The following is a 16,911-nucleotide window of genomic DNA, read 5'->3' on the forward strand; positions in this document are numbered from 1 at the left end:
TAAGTGCTGTAGACTATTGAATAGACAGCATCACTAAAGAGCATGTTCAAATTCATACTGATTGTGTATTTGGCAACAATCAACTTGACATCAGGAAGTAAAAATATTAGTGGTTAGGATTAGATTAACTATTGTCATATAAGATGTTATGGATAGTATTACTTCATCTGCGAGCATATTTTGTTTTTGTTTTACATTATTTAGAACTATTTCGGTTACTGATTCATTCTTGACTTTCATTTATCCGCTACCAGGGTTTCTGGTAAAGGTAAATCGAGATAATCGCTCAGGACGCATATACTTTATAACGTGTTGTTTTCAATTTCTAGGTAGACTTTCACATTTGAAGTTTATACTTTGTTTCATGTATGTCACTTAATCTTGCAAAAACAATGCTTTACGTAATGTTGCAGTATAATCACTTTGCGATAATTAGTATGATTTTCGAAAGTATGTTTCTGTCTTATTTTCTGTCGTAGGTTTTGTCAGTTGTATTAAACAGTAACAAAATGTCATAAAATTGATAAAATAATGTTCGAGTACATATAAAACAAGTCAAATGGTTTTAACTAGTGGTTTGTCTATCGTCAATATATATAAGGCTTTTATATAAACCAAACTAGTGAAAAACCCTGCATGCTCGAAAAGTTCATACAACATTTTAATTACTATCGAAAGTGGTGACAAGGACATGTTGTTGTCACCAATAAGAAATGTCTCTTTACGTAAGATCAAAACACTGTTTGGCAGTATTAACCAGGTTGGTACTTTTACAATATGTATTTCAGAGGTAAGACAGTATCGGAAATCATCAGAGGAAGATGATAGAGTTGACAATATTTGGAACGAGTTGCAAGGTGAGTTTCTTTGTAGATTACTGTTATTTTTTTAGTCTTTGATCTATTCATAGGTAACTATCATGATAAGGTCAACTACGTATGGTCAATAGATAAGTTTGTACAAAAATGTAGTATGACTGGAATGATAATCCTGAATGGAACTTGTGTATTATCAGATAATTTCAAATGCCGCTACCTCTTGTCACTCAAACGTAGACACTATGTTTGTGTCAATGAAAGTGAAAAGAATTGTGTACAATCAATACTGACAATACTTTCGGTTTGTGAGATAAAATATATGGAGGATATAATCAAGGAAATTGCAGTCACACAAATTCGGTCTGGTAGACTTTCCATACGTATCCTTAAACACCTAAAGGTTGTTCTTCATAGCGTTGGTTGGTCCGCACTTCGGTGTTGCAGATATCGTTTATGTGGTCATATTTATAAATTTCCCGTTTATAAAACTTTGATTTTTTCGAAAAACTAAGGATTTTCTTATCCAAGGCATAAATTACCTTAGCCGTATTTGGCACAACTTTTTGAAATTTTGAATCCTAAATGCTCTTCAACTTTGTATTTGTTGGCTTTATAACTATTTTGATATGAGCGTCACTGATAAGTCTTATGTAGACGAAACGCGCGTCTGGCGTACTAAATTATAATACTGGTACCTTTGATAACTAGTTATTCATATTTTGTTGCCCAATGTATTGGTCTTCGAATACAACAGTTGTCAGAAGTATGTAGTAATGAGGAGAGTGCTACTAGGTACTGATCTGTAACAATAACATCTCCATGTCTTATATATCATGTACTGTTGTACGCCGCTAGATTAAAACTGACGAGGAAAGGTAACACACGGCCACCGAAAGCCTTATTATTGTGAAGCCCAGGTGGTCGTGTGGTCTAGCGAAAGGTCTGCAGTGTAGGCGATTTGGTGTCACGATATCTTAAAAGCATGGGTTCGAATCCCGGCGAGGGAAGAACAAAAAAGAAGAAGAAAATTTACAGATCTTACATTGTTGGGTTGATGTTATGACGAGTTGTATATATACATGTATATATACAAGTCCTTTTAATGAATTCATTCAGATATTCTATTTAGACATACAAAAATAAAATAACACGTTTAATAATTCTAATTTCTTCAATGACCCAAAAGCTGTTTTAACTATACATAACTTGTTCCTTTGTGAATCTATCTTCTTTTCAATGATATCAACTTTATAAGATAAAGATATATAAGGTCGACACAAGCGCTTACGTTATCATGATTCGGAATAATTTTAGATTTACAATAATATTAACGGAACCAACCTATATGCACTAGATGTGCATTTCGTTGAAAATGTCACTTCGTTGATGCTTCAGGCAAACAATCTACGATTTTCCTAATAACGCGACTGCAGTTCTTGCATCAAAACCACATCGTCTCTTCGTGAAGCCCATAAAGCTAGAGATATAAAGCTGTTGAGACACAAGTCAAGTCATTTTATATTTGAAAAAATGATTTTATTTGAGTTTTCCGTAATGTGTTTTAAACCTACTTATTTGCGTTGTGGGCGGAGTTGTTGTGGCATTATTGCATCCTATTTGACTTATTTTCGTGTGACTGACTACGTAAGGAAAGGAAAATATATTGGTTTAAGTTTGATTAGATAAATAGAGAACTAAATACTGATTGTACAACTCTAAGGAATAGGGTGGTATATAAATTACTAAACAAAAACTAATAAAAGTGGCTGGTATGCTTTGTAATGTTAGTATCTATATAAAGATAAATATCATGACATATTAAATATGTTTTGACTTATAAGAAATAAAGTTTGAGTTTTAAAGGGTATTTGAGATGGCCTTATATAATATTATTTCCTCTTATAGGAGTATGTCTACATGGAAATCAACGAGAAACTGTGCAGGAGCTGAAAAAGGATACACGAGTTTTACTAAAAAGTTTGTTATATAAATGATATTTAATGGGATACTTTAAAACTAAATTAAATACCAATCTCATTTATGTATACGAGCTCTGACAATTTCTGGTCTAGATATTTTGAAAGAAGAGCGGGTTTTTTTCAGTGAACATGGCATTATTATCGGAATTTCAAATACTGTATCATCATTTCTAAATTGATCTATTATTACATGATATTCAAAATCAATATTATCAAACTGTGTTGAATTTCACAGCAATAAATAATTCATATAGTTTTCTGAAAAAAAAGCTATTATTTTAAAAATAGAGTGTTTTCATACGGTCTTTGCTATTTTCGTCATGCCATATAAAAAACACTTAAGCAAGTATTTGCAATAAAATAATTTTAGGGAAAATTTCATAGTAACTATTTTACATAAGGTTTAATCATTCTTTTATCATTAAATTTGTGTTTTTGGCAATATTACTTTACAAAGGATTTTTATGTAGTAACATATGTTATTGATTATCCCGCAGATTTCTTGGAACTTTAACATGTTTAATTTTCAGTTTCAATGTGTAATTTTAGTTATGTCATCTGGCTCAATATGTTTAATTGTTTTTCCATAGGCGGTAATGGTAACGTTTTATCCTGTAGCTCAGTCCATATCGTAAACTTGGATATGTATGATAGCTCGTTTTGAAGCTGTGTCATTTTCACATATGTGGTTAAATTTTCGGGGTACGAAGTGAGATTACTTTTTCCGTAAATTAGCAAACCCGAACATCCTTTTGTGATGCGGCTCCTTGTGGTAAAATATCCTCTTTTTAACACAATAAGTTCTTTGAAAATTTAATACTTTGAACACATTCAATAGCTCCATAGTTTTTACACATTTATTCTATGTTCCTCTACTTTCCTAATCACCACAAATAATTAAGTTCAGTCATTTGTTAAAAATAGAAACATGTCCAATATCACTACACAGAGATTTTTTCTTTACACGTGACTTTTGAGTTCCTCATTTCGAGGCGCATTAGGGATGTTGTCCGATATATATTAAAAATAAAAGAATTAAGATAGGAATGAGAACATTGATTCATTATTGGACATTTAAAATTCAGTAGACATGTTTGTAATATACTTGTTATGTCAGCAAATAAATAACTATAAAAAAACGTGTATATAGCTTAAGTAACAACAGTAAAATACAAACATACATATGTGTTTTTTTACGATTTTCTATTTTATAAATACAATCTTTCATAATGATTGCGTCAGGATAAATTCATTGTTGATTTGATATCATATTCGGATTAACTTTTCTAAAGGAGAAATGTCTTCTGTTTAAAATCATTTTAATCTCCATCTTTTTGTATCGCCAGTTTTGAATTTCCTTCTTTTAAAGTCCCCTTCACTCGACTACTTGCCATATATACGGTACCATTTGTTCTGAACTAGATTCGCATTTCAACGATAAAGTCACTCCAGCACGTGATGCTCGAGGCCAAAACAATATTTGAAGATCAAAATGTTATTAAAAAGATGAAGAGCTCAAATAACTTTGCCACCCTTCTAGCAGCCGTGAACCAATTCATCAATATATTTGCCTTTGTATTTATCAATAAGCTTTGTATATTAAACATATATGTAAAGACTGTGAACAAAATTGTCGTATCCTACTTGTGGTATGTTTGCCAAGGAGACGCCCAAGTACCAACGTTCAAATGAAATTGAGGTCAACAATGTTATGCAACTATACGGCCTTCAACAATGCGAAAGTAAATAAGAAAACTAACGATCAAATCTATAACAAAACATGTCATGAATATAAACAGGACAAAGATGAAGCAACGATGTATAAATTCTTTGTCAAGTCCGGTCTATGTTTTTGTTCCTTGTTTTCCTGTTTTGTATCCATCTGATCAGTTAAGCCTTTTTAACTGATTTTTATAGTTCGTTCTTCTGTTGATCTGTTAAAACACTGGCCCATGTAAAGGGGGTTGGATGCTCGCTCACATGTTTAACCTTACCACATTATTTGTGTTGCTGTCCTAATCAGTAGCCTGTAATACAGTGGTTGTCGTCTGTTGTTGTATATCATATATACTTTCTGTTTCTAGTTTTGAACATAAAATTAGGCCGTAAGATTTTTTTGTCTTAACTGTTTTACGTATGTATTTATTTAGGGGGAATGAGGTGTTTAAAAGTGCTTTTCGGTATGGGTGTTGGTCATTGTTCAAGCATGTATTGTAATCATTTATTGCAAATAACTAGTACTTTTTTTGGTATCTTGTTGAAAATAGTCTCATGGGCTATAAAATAACATTTCTTTTTATCTCTGTTATAGATATGGCAATATACAAAGATGTTGTTAAAATGAATAAACAATTGAAAAATGATATCAAGTGGATCTTAGAAGGTATGTATATAGTTTACTCAAACGTCACTCCATATAATATTATAATGGATTAGATGTATACTGTCAAATCGTTATCAATTAGTAAAAACAATTTTTTTCAGAAGTTCAACTTATTCAACTACACTCTCATCGCGTTGTTGATGAAACTGTTTTTATGCGGTTTTTATATTTATTATTTTTCATTTTTATTTTTTTTGGAGGGTTGACACATTGTATAAGTTATTCCATGAGTTTCTGAAATTGGAGTTCATTATTTATTCGGAAAATGCGACTTGGTAAGTGTTGCAATGATAGAACTTCCATTCTGATATATTATAAATATATGTGTATGCATTACCTCCTATTTGTCCATTCTTCTAATATCGTAATACTATGGTAACCAATCAACGCAAAACATTCGTTATTTACAGAATCGGTAACATAAAAATATCAAAATTCGAAACTCCATAAAAAATGCAGTTTATATGTTGTTGAGTTTTTTTTTAATTTACTGATAAATTTTAGATTATCATATTTTCAGAAACTCGAGGGGAAAAAGAAATATCAAGGATAGTAAGTCTATTGAAGAATGATTTCAAAGGTATTTGTGTTTACAACTATGTTGCTTTTGACGTTCTCTACATGTAATATTTATGGAAAGATAGCGATATGCAAATTATGCTTATGAATTTAAGAAAGTGTAGTATAGTTCTTGATTATTTTGGCCTAGCTCTGCTCTTTTGGAACAGACGAAAAATGATTAATTGTCAATTGCTTAAAGTCCAGTGGTAAATACTTCACGCAAGTTCTGAACGATTTAAAATAAGGAGATATGATACAATTGCAATGACAACAACTATCCTTCAAATTCCATGCACGTGATGTAGTTTAAAGTTGATAACATTTCAAACGAAAATACGTACATGTAATTATACGGTTTTAATATATCTTTTGAAAGTTTAACTGGAGTGTAAAAGCGTTGCAAAAAGCAGATTTTTGTATGAAGTGCAGAAATTCAAATAGATAAAATCGTTATTGAAAATGAATGTGATTTATTTGTTCATACGTAGTTTATCAATGTTTTACGACTCTTCGTTCGTCCTCTACAGATTGTATATGTTTGGCTTTTCGTGTTAAAGGCATCTAATAAACAAACAAGTAGCATGGCATGCATTTAATTTATTTCTATGTTTTCATAAATTATCAGGAATATGTGCAAAACCAGCAAAAGATTGTACTGAGCTTAAGAAGTACAACGAAAAATCCGGCATATACAAAATATCTCAAGGAAATTCGGTCCTAAAGGTTTACTGTGATATGACAACTGACGGAGGTGGTTGGTCGGTTAGTATAATATTCTTGTATAGTAATTTTTCCAATGAAAAAATGGTTCCACCATCGGATTTGTTGTATATTGTGATTTTTACATTCGTGTTTTGTGGTCATGGTGTTGTCCGTATTTCGACGGTCTTGATTGTCCCACATGAACATTTTTTTTTCCTGTTAACTCAAGTATGAATTTTTCGAAGTCCTAAGGATTTTCTTATCCTAGGAATAGATTAACGTAGCCGTATTTGTGACAATTTTCAATTAACGAATTAGAATTTTAACCGGATTTGTAATTACATAAACTCAATGACGGGTGCCACAAGTGGAGCAGGATCTACTTATCTTTCCGGAGCAATTAAAATCACCCAAAGTTTTGGTGGGTTCGTGTTGCTTATTCTTTAGCTTTCTATGTTTATCTTCTGTACTATTATTTGTCTGTTTATCTTTTAATTTTTATGGCGTTATCAGTTTATTTTTAATCTATGAGTTTGACTGTCGCTGTGGTATCTTTCGTCTCTCTTTAAAGAAATTTGGGTCCTAAAAAATTCTTCAACTTTGTACTTTTTTGGCTTTATAACTATTTTGATCTGAGCGTAACTGGTGAGTCTTATGTAGACAGAACGCGCGCCTGGCGTATTGAATAATAAGCCTGGTACCTTTGATAACTATTTTAAGGTTTTTATTCACATTCAAACAAAAAGAGTTTTAATGCATTTGAAATCATCTCGTGTACGTATGTAGAATTTAAAAAGATCAATTGATGACACAGTTTATTAAAATTGTACAAACAAAACAACTTAAGAAAGTATGGGGTATAAGAAAAACATTTACTTACTCGCCCAAATGTATTTTTTACAAGTATTATATCGATTTTTTTTTAATGTGATAGCTAAATAAATTAAAGATATATCATGGTTTGCTTGCCAATTCACCAGAGTTCAAATGATGTAAATGCTAGAGCACCTGAGTTCACCCCTAGTTTTTGGTGGGGTTTGTGTTGTTTATTCTTTAGTTTTCTATGTTGTGTCATGTGTAATGGCATTGTAAGTTTATTTTCGATATATGAGTTTGACTGTCCCTCTGGGATCTTTCGTCTCTCTTGTAGAAATTATAGGTCATTGCACTTCAACAATAAGAAATTCCCTACAAACTGCCTGAACACAAGATTATAACTACACACTTGTTTTACACTGTATATTAATCAACCAACAATTAAAAATTATCGATTCTTTAGATAATCCAAAGACACCAGGATGGAATCGTGGATTTCCAACGAACATGGGCAGAATATGAAAATGGATTTGGAAATGTTGAAGGTGACTACTGGTTAGGTAAGTCAACAGGTTATGACGAAAATTATGAGGGTTCACTTTTAAAACTATCCATTGATAATAGGTTGAACATTTATATAAGTAATCATTTCAAATTGAGAATTAATTGATTGATTGATTTATTGCTTAATTGAGTTATTTATTGATTGGTCGGGTTGATTACTTGATTGATTCAGTATAAACAATAAATAGAGTATCCATCTATGACACAAAATCAGGACATACACAGTGCAAAAAAAAACAAGCAATGGAACGGCAGTTGTATTCCAATTCTCCATCTGAATGTCACAATGAGGCCTTCAACCCGCGGATAAAAAACCTCTTATCACTCTGTCGGTTGAAGACTTGACCCCTATCCCAGTGGCATCGGTTGATAACTCACAATCACTCCGCACACCTATGTATTGAAAAACAATTCCAATGATTAATATCAATAAAAATAAAAGTGGCAAAGCAATCGAACATTTCTTATTATGAACATATTGCAAACACTGTACCTTTCGATGTTATACGTATCATCTCTTGTATTCGTTTAAATGGCCTCAATAGCATATTGGCTGATGTAAAGATGCAACCTATTTATATATTATAATGGAGAAGAAGTCTTTTTACATGTAATCTAAAACGAGAAAAGAATAATTTTTGGTATTATTAGGAGAGAACCGGAACCCACAACCTCACGCTCACCATGATGATAACACTACAACGAGGTACCTACCAGAAGAAACTAAATTAATATTTCATGTCTATCTAGAGACGTGTACTGTAAATTCAGAAATTAGTGCGATGCTTTCATTATAGCTAAAAATGCAACAGGGTTGTGATTGCAATAATTTAAAACTTACATTTTGATTTTTTCATATAAATTAAACAGAATTCTTTTTATCATTATTAGAGTATTAAAATTGCACTCTAGTCCGAAAATCACAACATCGCAATAAGAAATTCACGCAATAATTTCTGAATTTTCATTTTCTTGTTGTATTATACGGTTCGGTTGCTCGTCTCTATCTACATGCAAATAGAAATATATTCCACAATTATTTTTATGAATTTTTAAGGTAACAAGCATATCCATCAAATGACATCTAGTGGCAAATACGAACTAAGGATAGATTTGAAAAACACTAAAAATGAGAAGAAATACGCTGTGTACAAACAATTCAGTCTCGGAGATGCAGCATCAAAATACAAACTAAGTATTGGAAGTCACAGTGGAAATGCAGGTTATTATGATATTTTTTCGAATGTTTGATATTCAGAGCTGATTTGCATAAAACCACTTTAGAAGTTAAGATATCTGTTTATTTTGGAGCCTTTAATAGCGTGCTGTTCGTAGACACAATGCTCGTAATTTGACCTTTAATTGTTTACTTACTCATGTATCAATGTAAAGTACTCATTTGAAAAAAAACTGCGTCCGTTTGGAACAAATCTAAAGTAGATGCATGTCAGCGCTGAACTTTTCAGGTATTCGTTTTTGTAATGCCAGAATTTTAAAACCGTATTTTTTTAGTCAATTCATAACACAAATGAGGATAGATATTTTGATTTTTGTCGAATTAATAGTACAACAAAAAACAAACAATCTGATCTGATTGATATGTAGTTTAATTTATGCATTACGGTTGATTATTGAATTGTATTCTTAAGGAAGTTTGCCCCTTATATGTTGTTAAATTTTTGTCAGATATTCGGAATCCTCTGGTTTTATCTATGTAGTGCCATAATAAAGGCCCATTAACCCGTACTGTTTTTTCCATTATTTTTAAGATATCTTCTTTAAAAATGTTATAAAATCATTGTTATTTTCTAATTGGTTTTGTTAGAAGATAAAGGTGTCGATGTTAAATATATGAAAAGTCTAGAAACAATTATTTCCCGCAAAGTTATCAATGACTTATACTTCTAGAATGAGCACACTGACTTATAATATTTTGTTTTTGCCTTTTTAGTTTTTTTTATTATATACTATCACTATATACTAACCGGATTGTACTTATATAAATTAGCTGCATCACGATCGTCCCAACATTGAATGAACCGAGAGAGAAAAAAACACATTTTTCTTTACCAGATATATCATCGTTCATATCCTGAGTTGCTAAAAACTGAGTTTTAAAACATTGCCGTTGGTTAACAATAACATATCAATTGATAAGATAATCCATCGTTCTAAAGGGGGCATGAAAAATAAAGTAGCAAGAAAAAAATAGAGAAAAGTGGTAGTAAAAATTGAGAAAACAGAAACGATGATGTCCCCCTGGCCCTCCTCTTTGATTGTTACTTATAAAAAAACTCAAGTATTTGTCTGCAACTAGAGGACACATAATTGTAATTATAATTCTTTGTATAAAAAAATTAATATAACCAGGTGATTCGATGAAGTATCATAATGGAAGGGTGTTTTCCGCCACTGACCAAGACAATGATACGACCAGTAGTGACTGCGCCAAGAGCTATGGGCCTTGGTGGCATGGAGATTGCTGCTGGAGTGCACTCAACAAAACGTTCAGCTCCAACTTTTATTGGTACACTTTCTCTAACCATACTGCCAAAACATCTATCATGATGATCAGAAGAATATAGAAAATCTTTAATAATAAATTTTAATAAAAAAAAATCACTGTCTTTAAGTCTTTTATTTCAGTCTATTTAGAGGTGCATACATATATCAGCTATGAAATGAGTACTTTAGTCAGGGATTAACACGCACACATACCATATTTCAATATGAATAATAACAAGAATGAGATCCACCGAACAACAGCTAGGCTTGTTACTTAGGACAGGTACATTCAAATGCAGCGAGTTTATACGTTTTTCACCAACCTTCACGCTTACCAAGTTGTAAACCATCCAGATTATAAAACAAATCCATCAAATAAGTTATAAAACGATATTAAGATGATTTAGTTATATTTGACAGCACAGACCAAATGGACGGAAACTATCATTTCTAAATGAAATTTTGATTTAGTTAATGGATTTCATAACATAACTTTTTAGCTAACATGAAGTGCGCTTAGTAACTTTTACACCGTTGTGTATGAGAATTCTCTCACTTTCTGGGTACCAGCTAGTTATGTTTTATTGCCGCTAGAAACTGACTATTCAAGTAGATCACTAATAGTCAATACATGTCTCTGTAGTTTAACATAAATTAAAGGTGGTAAACCCTTATTTACATTTTTAAAATTGAACCTTGCTAGCCACAAGAAAAAAAGAAAACAGGGAGAGAAAAATCCATTGTTTAAATTGTAAACAACTATTTCACATACCTTAGGATAACGTCAACAGTAGGGAAATCAAAGCCGTATCACAACAATAATATTGCTAGTAGGAAAAATTTACATGCACAAAGGAATGTCCGCAAATCTTCTAATTGTTTTAATCGCACTTGGTCAGTACACAATACAGTTTGGTTCCTTTGCTTTTTTATATTAATATGTAACAATTCACCAGACTTTTAACTAGTTTTATTGGTTCAGGTCCTGATTAAGCTTGGTAAAAATAAGAAAGGCTACTGTGAGTACACTCGGTCGTTGCAAAGTTCATTTAAACACCAAGAACATGTTCTATATGAAACACTGTATTAAATCTCTTAATTTTTCGCTGTATGCATGCATGATTGGATACTGGCTTAGAGGTAAGGAAAGACAATGAATGACCTGAAAGATGAAACCTGATTTGTCAAGCCTGCTTTACTTATCATTGATTGCATATTGAAAGTAACAGAGTTTAGGGTTTTCCTTAAAGTATCACATAAACTTATATTAAGATTCATAACAACGAGATCACGATTTTCACTTTGCAACTATAACAGATACAAAATATAGTAGAAGCGTTGCTTATACTAGTATTTTAAAAACAGACAAAACACAAACATTTAATATTGATTAATCAACCACCAACATTATATAATGAGTTATCAAAGGAACCAGAAATATAGTTTAATACACCAGACGCGCGTTTCGTCTACTCAAGACTCATTGACGCTCAGATCAAAACAGATACAACGCCAAATAAGTACAAAGTTGAAAAAATGTGCAATTGATTTTGAGCACAAGTATACATACATATGTAGTATCAAATGTCTTCGTTGACTGTAGATTTGAGGTAGACAAATATCATTTAAAACCATATGTTGCTCTCTGAAATGTTGCCTGTCTGTCATTGTGGAACCCCAACATTTTGTATTTCTAATAACGACAAACCAATTTGTTCAAAAAATTGAAAAGAAGATGTTGTATAAATGGCACTGAAAAAACTATCAATAAGAACCCAAATGACACAGACATCAACAACTATAGGTCAGCGAATGACCTTCAACAATGAACGGCGCCCATACCGCAAAGTCAGCTATAAAAGGCCCCGATATAACAAATGTATAACAATTCAAACGTGAAAACTTACGGCCAAATTTATGTACAACAATGAACAGTGACTGAATTTAAAAAAAGCAGTTACAATAATGTGTTTACACATATTACTTCCAATAATAATTGAAATGTGTAAAAATGAGATTTAATAAAACTTTTCATAAATAATTGTTAATTGGATAAACTTATCTTCAAAATTTTGTATGAGTCTTATCTGACATGAAATTTATAAACAAACAATAGAATACAGTGACAATAATGCGTTATCATTTAAGGTTCATCATAACAAACGGACAAATATGGCTGTATTTACATGCCAAAAATTACTCTGAGTACAGACTTACCTGTAAAGTTGGAAACGTTTTGATGCCTTGTATCCACTAGATATAATAAAGTTAAATGCATTTTGTGTTTCAGAAAGATAAAATCTCTATTGGATTTTGATGGGCATTTTGTTCCTTCATGCACAAGGTGTGAAAATGACTAAGTTGTTGAATAACTATGAGATGCTCCCTCAGGTACAAAAAACCGGTTTGTATTGTTTTCATTGTCCTTAATTGACATGGACTCCAGGTATCTTCACAACCATAGGTGAGTTAAAGAGTTTATCTGAGTCAGTGAGTGGACAGTATCAAAGTAATTCAGGTGTTTGTTTATTTTTGTACCTTTTGCAGAAAGGATCAACAATGCCCATCAAAAACCATAAAATATTTTATCTTTCTTAAACACAAATTGCACTTAACTTTTATATACACATGGAAAAAATTATTGCAACACCACATTGAAATTGAAATTAAAAAAACACTTTTATTTTTTTTGGGATATAATTTGGTAAAATAGAACTAGTTAAACATTATTCAAGTATCACCTGCGTTTAATCAATACATATCGACTCGATTATTTTTAATCTGCACTTGCAGCTACTGTACCCGTAAACAGCAAAACAGTTGTTTTTATCCTCATTGTTTTCAACCCTTTAAATAACCAAATTTTTAAAGTTATGTGATTGACACCTTATAATGGGTCCTTGACAACTCTTAACTGCAGAAAGATGGCAGATTATCAGCATAAGGGAAGCAAGGATGTCGCTGTAAAAACTGCGCGTATTGTTGGTCATCACCATTTCACTATAAGTCGTTTTGAGAATAAATCAGGCAATAAACGCTGTTAAAGACATTCCGAGATAATGAAGACCCCCTATACCATTTGCGTAGGAAAATCAAGCATAATGAAGGTTGGTCAGAAGGAAACCCATTGCATACAAGACAATCCTACAAAGAGAGTGGTGGCCATACAGGAGCCTTTTAACAAGAATTGTTCGAGATCGACTCATCGCTACTGGTTATCATGCGATAAGACCATTTCGGAGACCTTTGCTAACGAACAGGCACACAGTTTTCCGTATCCAATGTAGTGCAGAGCTCGCCAAAGTTTGAAATTAGCATCGTGGAGGAAGATCCAATGTTCAAATGGAATTCGGTTCATCTTCCTTGACACGATCGTAGCCTGGATTTCAACCATATCGAGCATATTTGGGACACTATTGGGCGACAAGTGCGCGACAGGACATCCGAATTCAAACACATCATGAAATAAACAATGCCCTTCATCAAAAATGGTTGCTGCTACCTTAGCAACAAATTAGTCGATTTATTGCAGGAATCAGAAGACGTTTAGATGCGGTTATCCGTTTGAATGGAGGCTGCGCATAAAGTACTAATTCTTTGGCGTATAACGATCAACCATGGTATGAACAGTCATCTAAGGATAAATTTTAAAATGTCTGACATTGTAAAGTTCGACTACAGTAAAAGTTGTAAAATGCATTTTTTTGTACAAAAAACACTCCATTCTGGTATTAAAATTGTGGTTATATAAATCATTTTTTTTTCAAACATTTTTTGTTCGTTTCAATGCAAAAGTTATCATAAACTATGTTTCAATAATATTATACACATATTTTATTATATTTCCTCCAAAAAAAGAGGCTGATTTTTCAAGTTTTAAAAAATCAAGGTGTTGCAATACTTTTTTCCATGTGTATATATCTAGTGGATGCTAGGCATTAAAACTTTCCAAACAGCACAGGTAAGTCTGTACACAGAGTAGTTTTTGAGGTGAAAATACGGCCATATTTGTCAATTTGTTATGATGAACCTTAAGGTTGGGAAGATACCTGTTGTCCATGTCAATTAAGGACAATGAAAACAATACAAACCGGTTTTTTACCTGATGGAGCATTTCATAGTTGTACCACAACTTAGTAAATTTTCACACCTTTTGCATGAAGGAAAAAAATGCCCATCAAAATCCAAAAGAGATTTTATCTTTCTGAAACACAAAATGCATTTAACTTTATTATATCTAGTGGATACAAGGCATTAAAACGTTTCCAACTTTACAGGTAAGTCTGTACTCAGAGTTATTTTTGGCATGTAAATATAGCCATATTTGTCCGTTTGTTATGATGAACCTTAATAACTATACAAACCAAGCACGAACTGACAACATACATTTCGTTAAGGACATGCATGCACTCGTATTCATATTCATGCTTGTTTCTGTGGATTCTTTGATAATACTTCAGCCGAGTAGATTATTTTTTTATCCATCTATTCTTAATAGTTTTAAATCTTAACATTTTAATTATCATGCCTTTTTTGTCATGTAAGACACATTTTTGTTTTATGCGCTAAGCACGTGAATCATGTTGTCAGACAAGCCTTTTAAAAACTGTCATCAAATTATACATTTATCTTTACAATCATGGGTTACTAATAAAACCAAAGAATACATATGATGCCTTTTAAATTGTGTCTTATATGCACAGCGTACAAATCTAATCACAAAATTTGTATATCATAACATAGTATTTGTGTATGTTGATCTACATGTGATTGTCACCTTACCAATTAATACAAAATAAACATCTATAAGTGGAAAGTACGAAATCTCAAGAAGCAGCACTATTTAGTCTGACCAATACTGTACAGAATATTTGTTCGAAGGTAAGTACTTGTAATAATCAGTTGTTACTAAACGTACCCAAGAATTTAAAGTTTAATCATCATTATGAGAGGCTGACACTGGTAGTTATTTATTTTAACTTCACATTTGTTGTAAAAACAGAAATTGTGGTCACTGTTGTGGCAAACATTAAATTGGTTCTGGTGAAAATCCAATTTTAATTACCGTTTCACAAATGATATCGGACATGTTTCCTTACGTCGTAACTACAATCCCCTTCCCTTTCATGAATGTGACCTACCGAATTAGACTATTTACCGGATGTGTTATCACATAAGCAACACGACGGGTGCAACTTGTGGAGCAGGATCTGCTTACCCTTCCGGAGAACCTGAGATCACCCCTAGTTTTTGGTGTTGTTTATTCTTTAGTTTTCTATGTTGTGTCGTGTGCACTGTTGTTTGTTTGTTTGTCTTTTTCATTTTTAGCCATGGCGTTGTCAGTTTATTTTAGATTTATGAGTTTGACTGTCCGTTTGGTATCTTTCGTCCCCCTTTATATGTAATATTGTTCAAATACTAGATATTTAACATGTCTCGGTATCGAACGTTAACAGGAAAGAGGCTATGAGATAAATAATAACAAGCTTAAGAGTCGAAACAAATTCCAATTTACAATTACGATGATCAGCATAACTTGAAGAGGTTCTCATCTTTTTTTTCAGCATATTGATTCCCTATAAAAAATAAATCTTCTACTTAATTATTCAAACATTTGCGAACCCCCAAAACAGATATTTTGATTACATTAGGGTTTTCGTGCTAGTGGTTTGTTTCGAAATAACTTATCTGGTACTATATATTCATCAGTCAAAATCTTTTTAAAGCATCCATTTAGTATCAAATGTATAAGATGTACCCCTACTTTTTAACTTCTTTCAAAACAGGCAATTTTGCACATGTGGAGCTGGATCTGATTACCCTAACCGATCGCTTAAGACACATCCGGTATTTTTGACAAGGTTCGCGTTTCGTGGTCTTTATAATTGAATGCTGTGTTTTAATATAGTTGTGATTTTTTAATTTACTTTTTCATTTCTTCGGATGCTATTCTTCTGAACCCTCGGGTACACGTAACAGATTAGAAAAAAATATTTGTTACTCCAATTCAACACTGCATCTTTAATGCATCCTTTGCCATTTCATCAAAATTTCAAAATTATTAATGTGTAAATAGAACTCTTTTTTTTTTTTGGATTTTGTATTGTGATCAATTGTCTTTTCACATTCAAAATTTAATATATTTGTATGAAACCTCAGCAAATGATATATATTTTGATATGTTTGTACAATCATGTGTGGTCAAAGGATTAAATAACATTTCATATAATAGTAATTGAATTATAGTATAATGGACGATTGTATACCACAATTAGATTTATTTAAATGGCATTCCATGGTACAAATTAATAATCTGATTTGTTCAACTTCCACATAATACATATGCACTAAAGAACCATGATACAATATTGAAATTCCTGTCTGGTGTTGGTATGTCATACCCCTAAATTAGTATCAGATAAAACAATTGATTATTTTTTGGCATTTCATACTTCTATATCTAAAACCAACTTGTCTCTATGGTTTATTTCCATATTTAGTTTAGCAATAAACTCGGTCAATATAAAAGATTTAAACACACTTCTTCATTGATGTGTAAGCCCGATGAATCAACAATAATTAA

At 32.0% G+C, this 16,911-nt stretch overlaps 1 protein-coding gene across 1 annotated transcript; it reads left to right on the forward strand.

Moving 5' to 3' along the window:
- On the forward strand, positions 1 to 10,408 carry LOC134697889 (fibrinogen-like protein A). The gene is made up of 9 exons (XM_063560175.1): positions 1 to 112; positions 789 to 857; positions 2,724 to 2,795; positions 5,109 to 5,180; positions 5,701 to 5,760; positions 6,367 to 6,503; positions 7,723 to 7,819; positions 8,881 to 9,045; positions 10,194 to 10,408. Exons 1-9 carry the CDS (start codon positions 43 to 45, stop codon positions 10,406 to 10,408), a joined length of 957 nt encoding a protein of 318 aa, XP_063416245.1. The 5' UTR covers positions 1 to 42.
- Positions 10,409 to 16,911: the final 6,503 nt, after the last annotated feature.

The sequence above is a fragment of the Mytilus trossulus genome, chromosome 14 (assembly GCF_036588685.1).
Source record: "Mytilus trossulus isolate FHL-02 chromosome 14, PNRI_Mtr1.1.1.hap1, whole genome shotgun sequence".
Taxonomy (NCBI): domain Eukaryota; kingdom Metazoa; phylum Mollusca; class Bivalvia; order Mytilida; family Mytilidae; genus Mytilus; species Mytilus trossulus.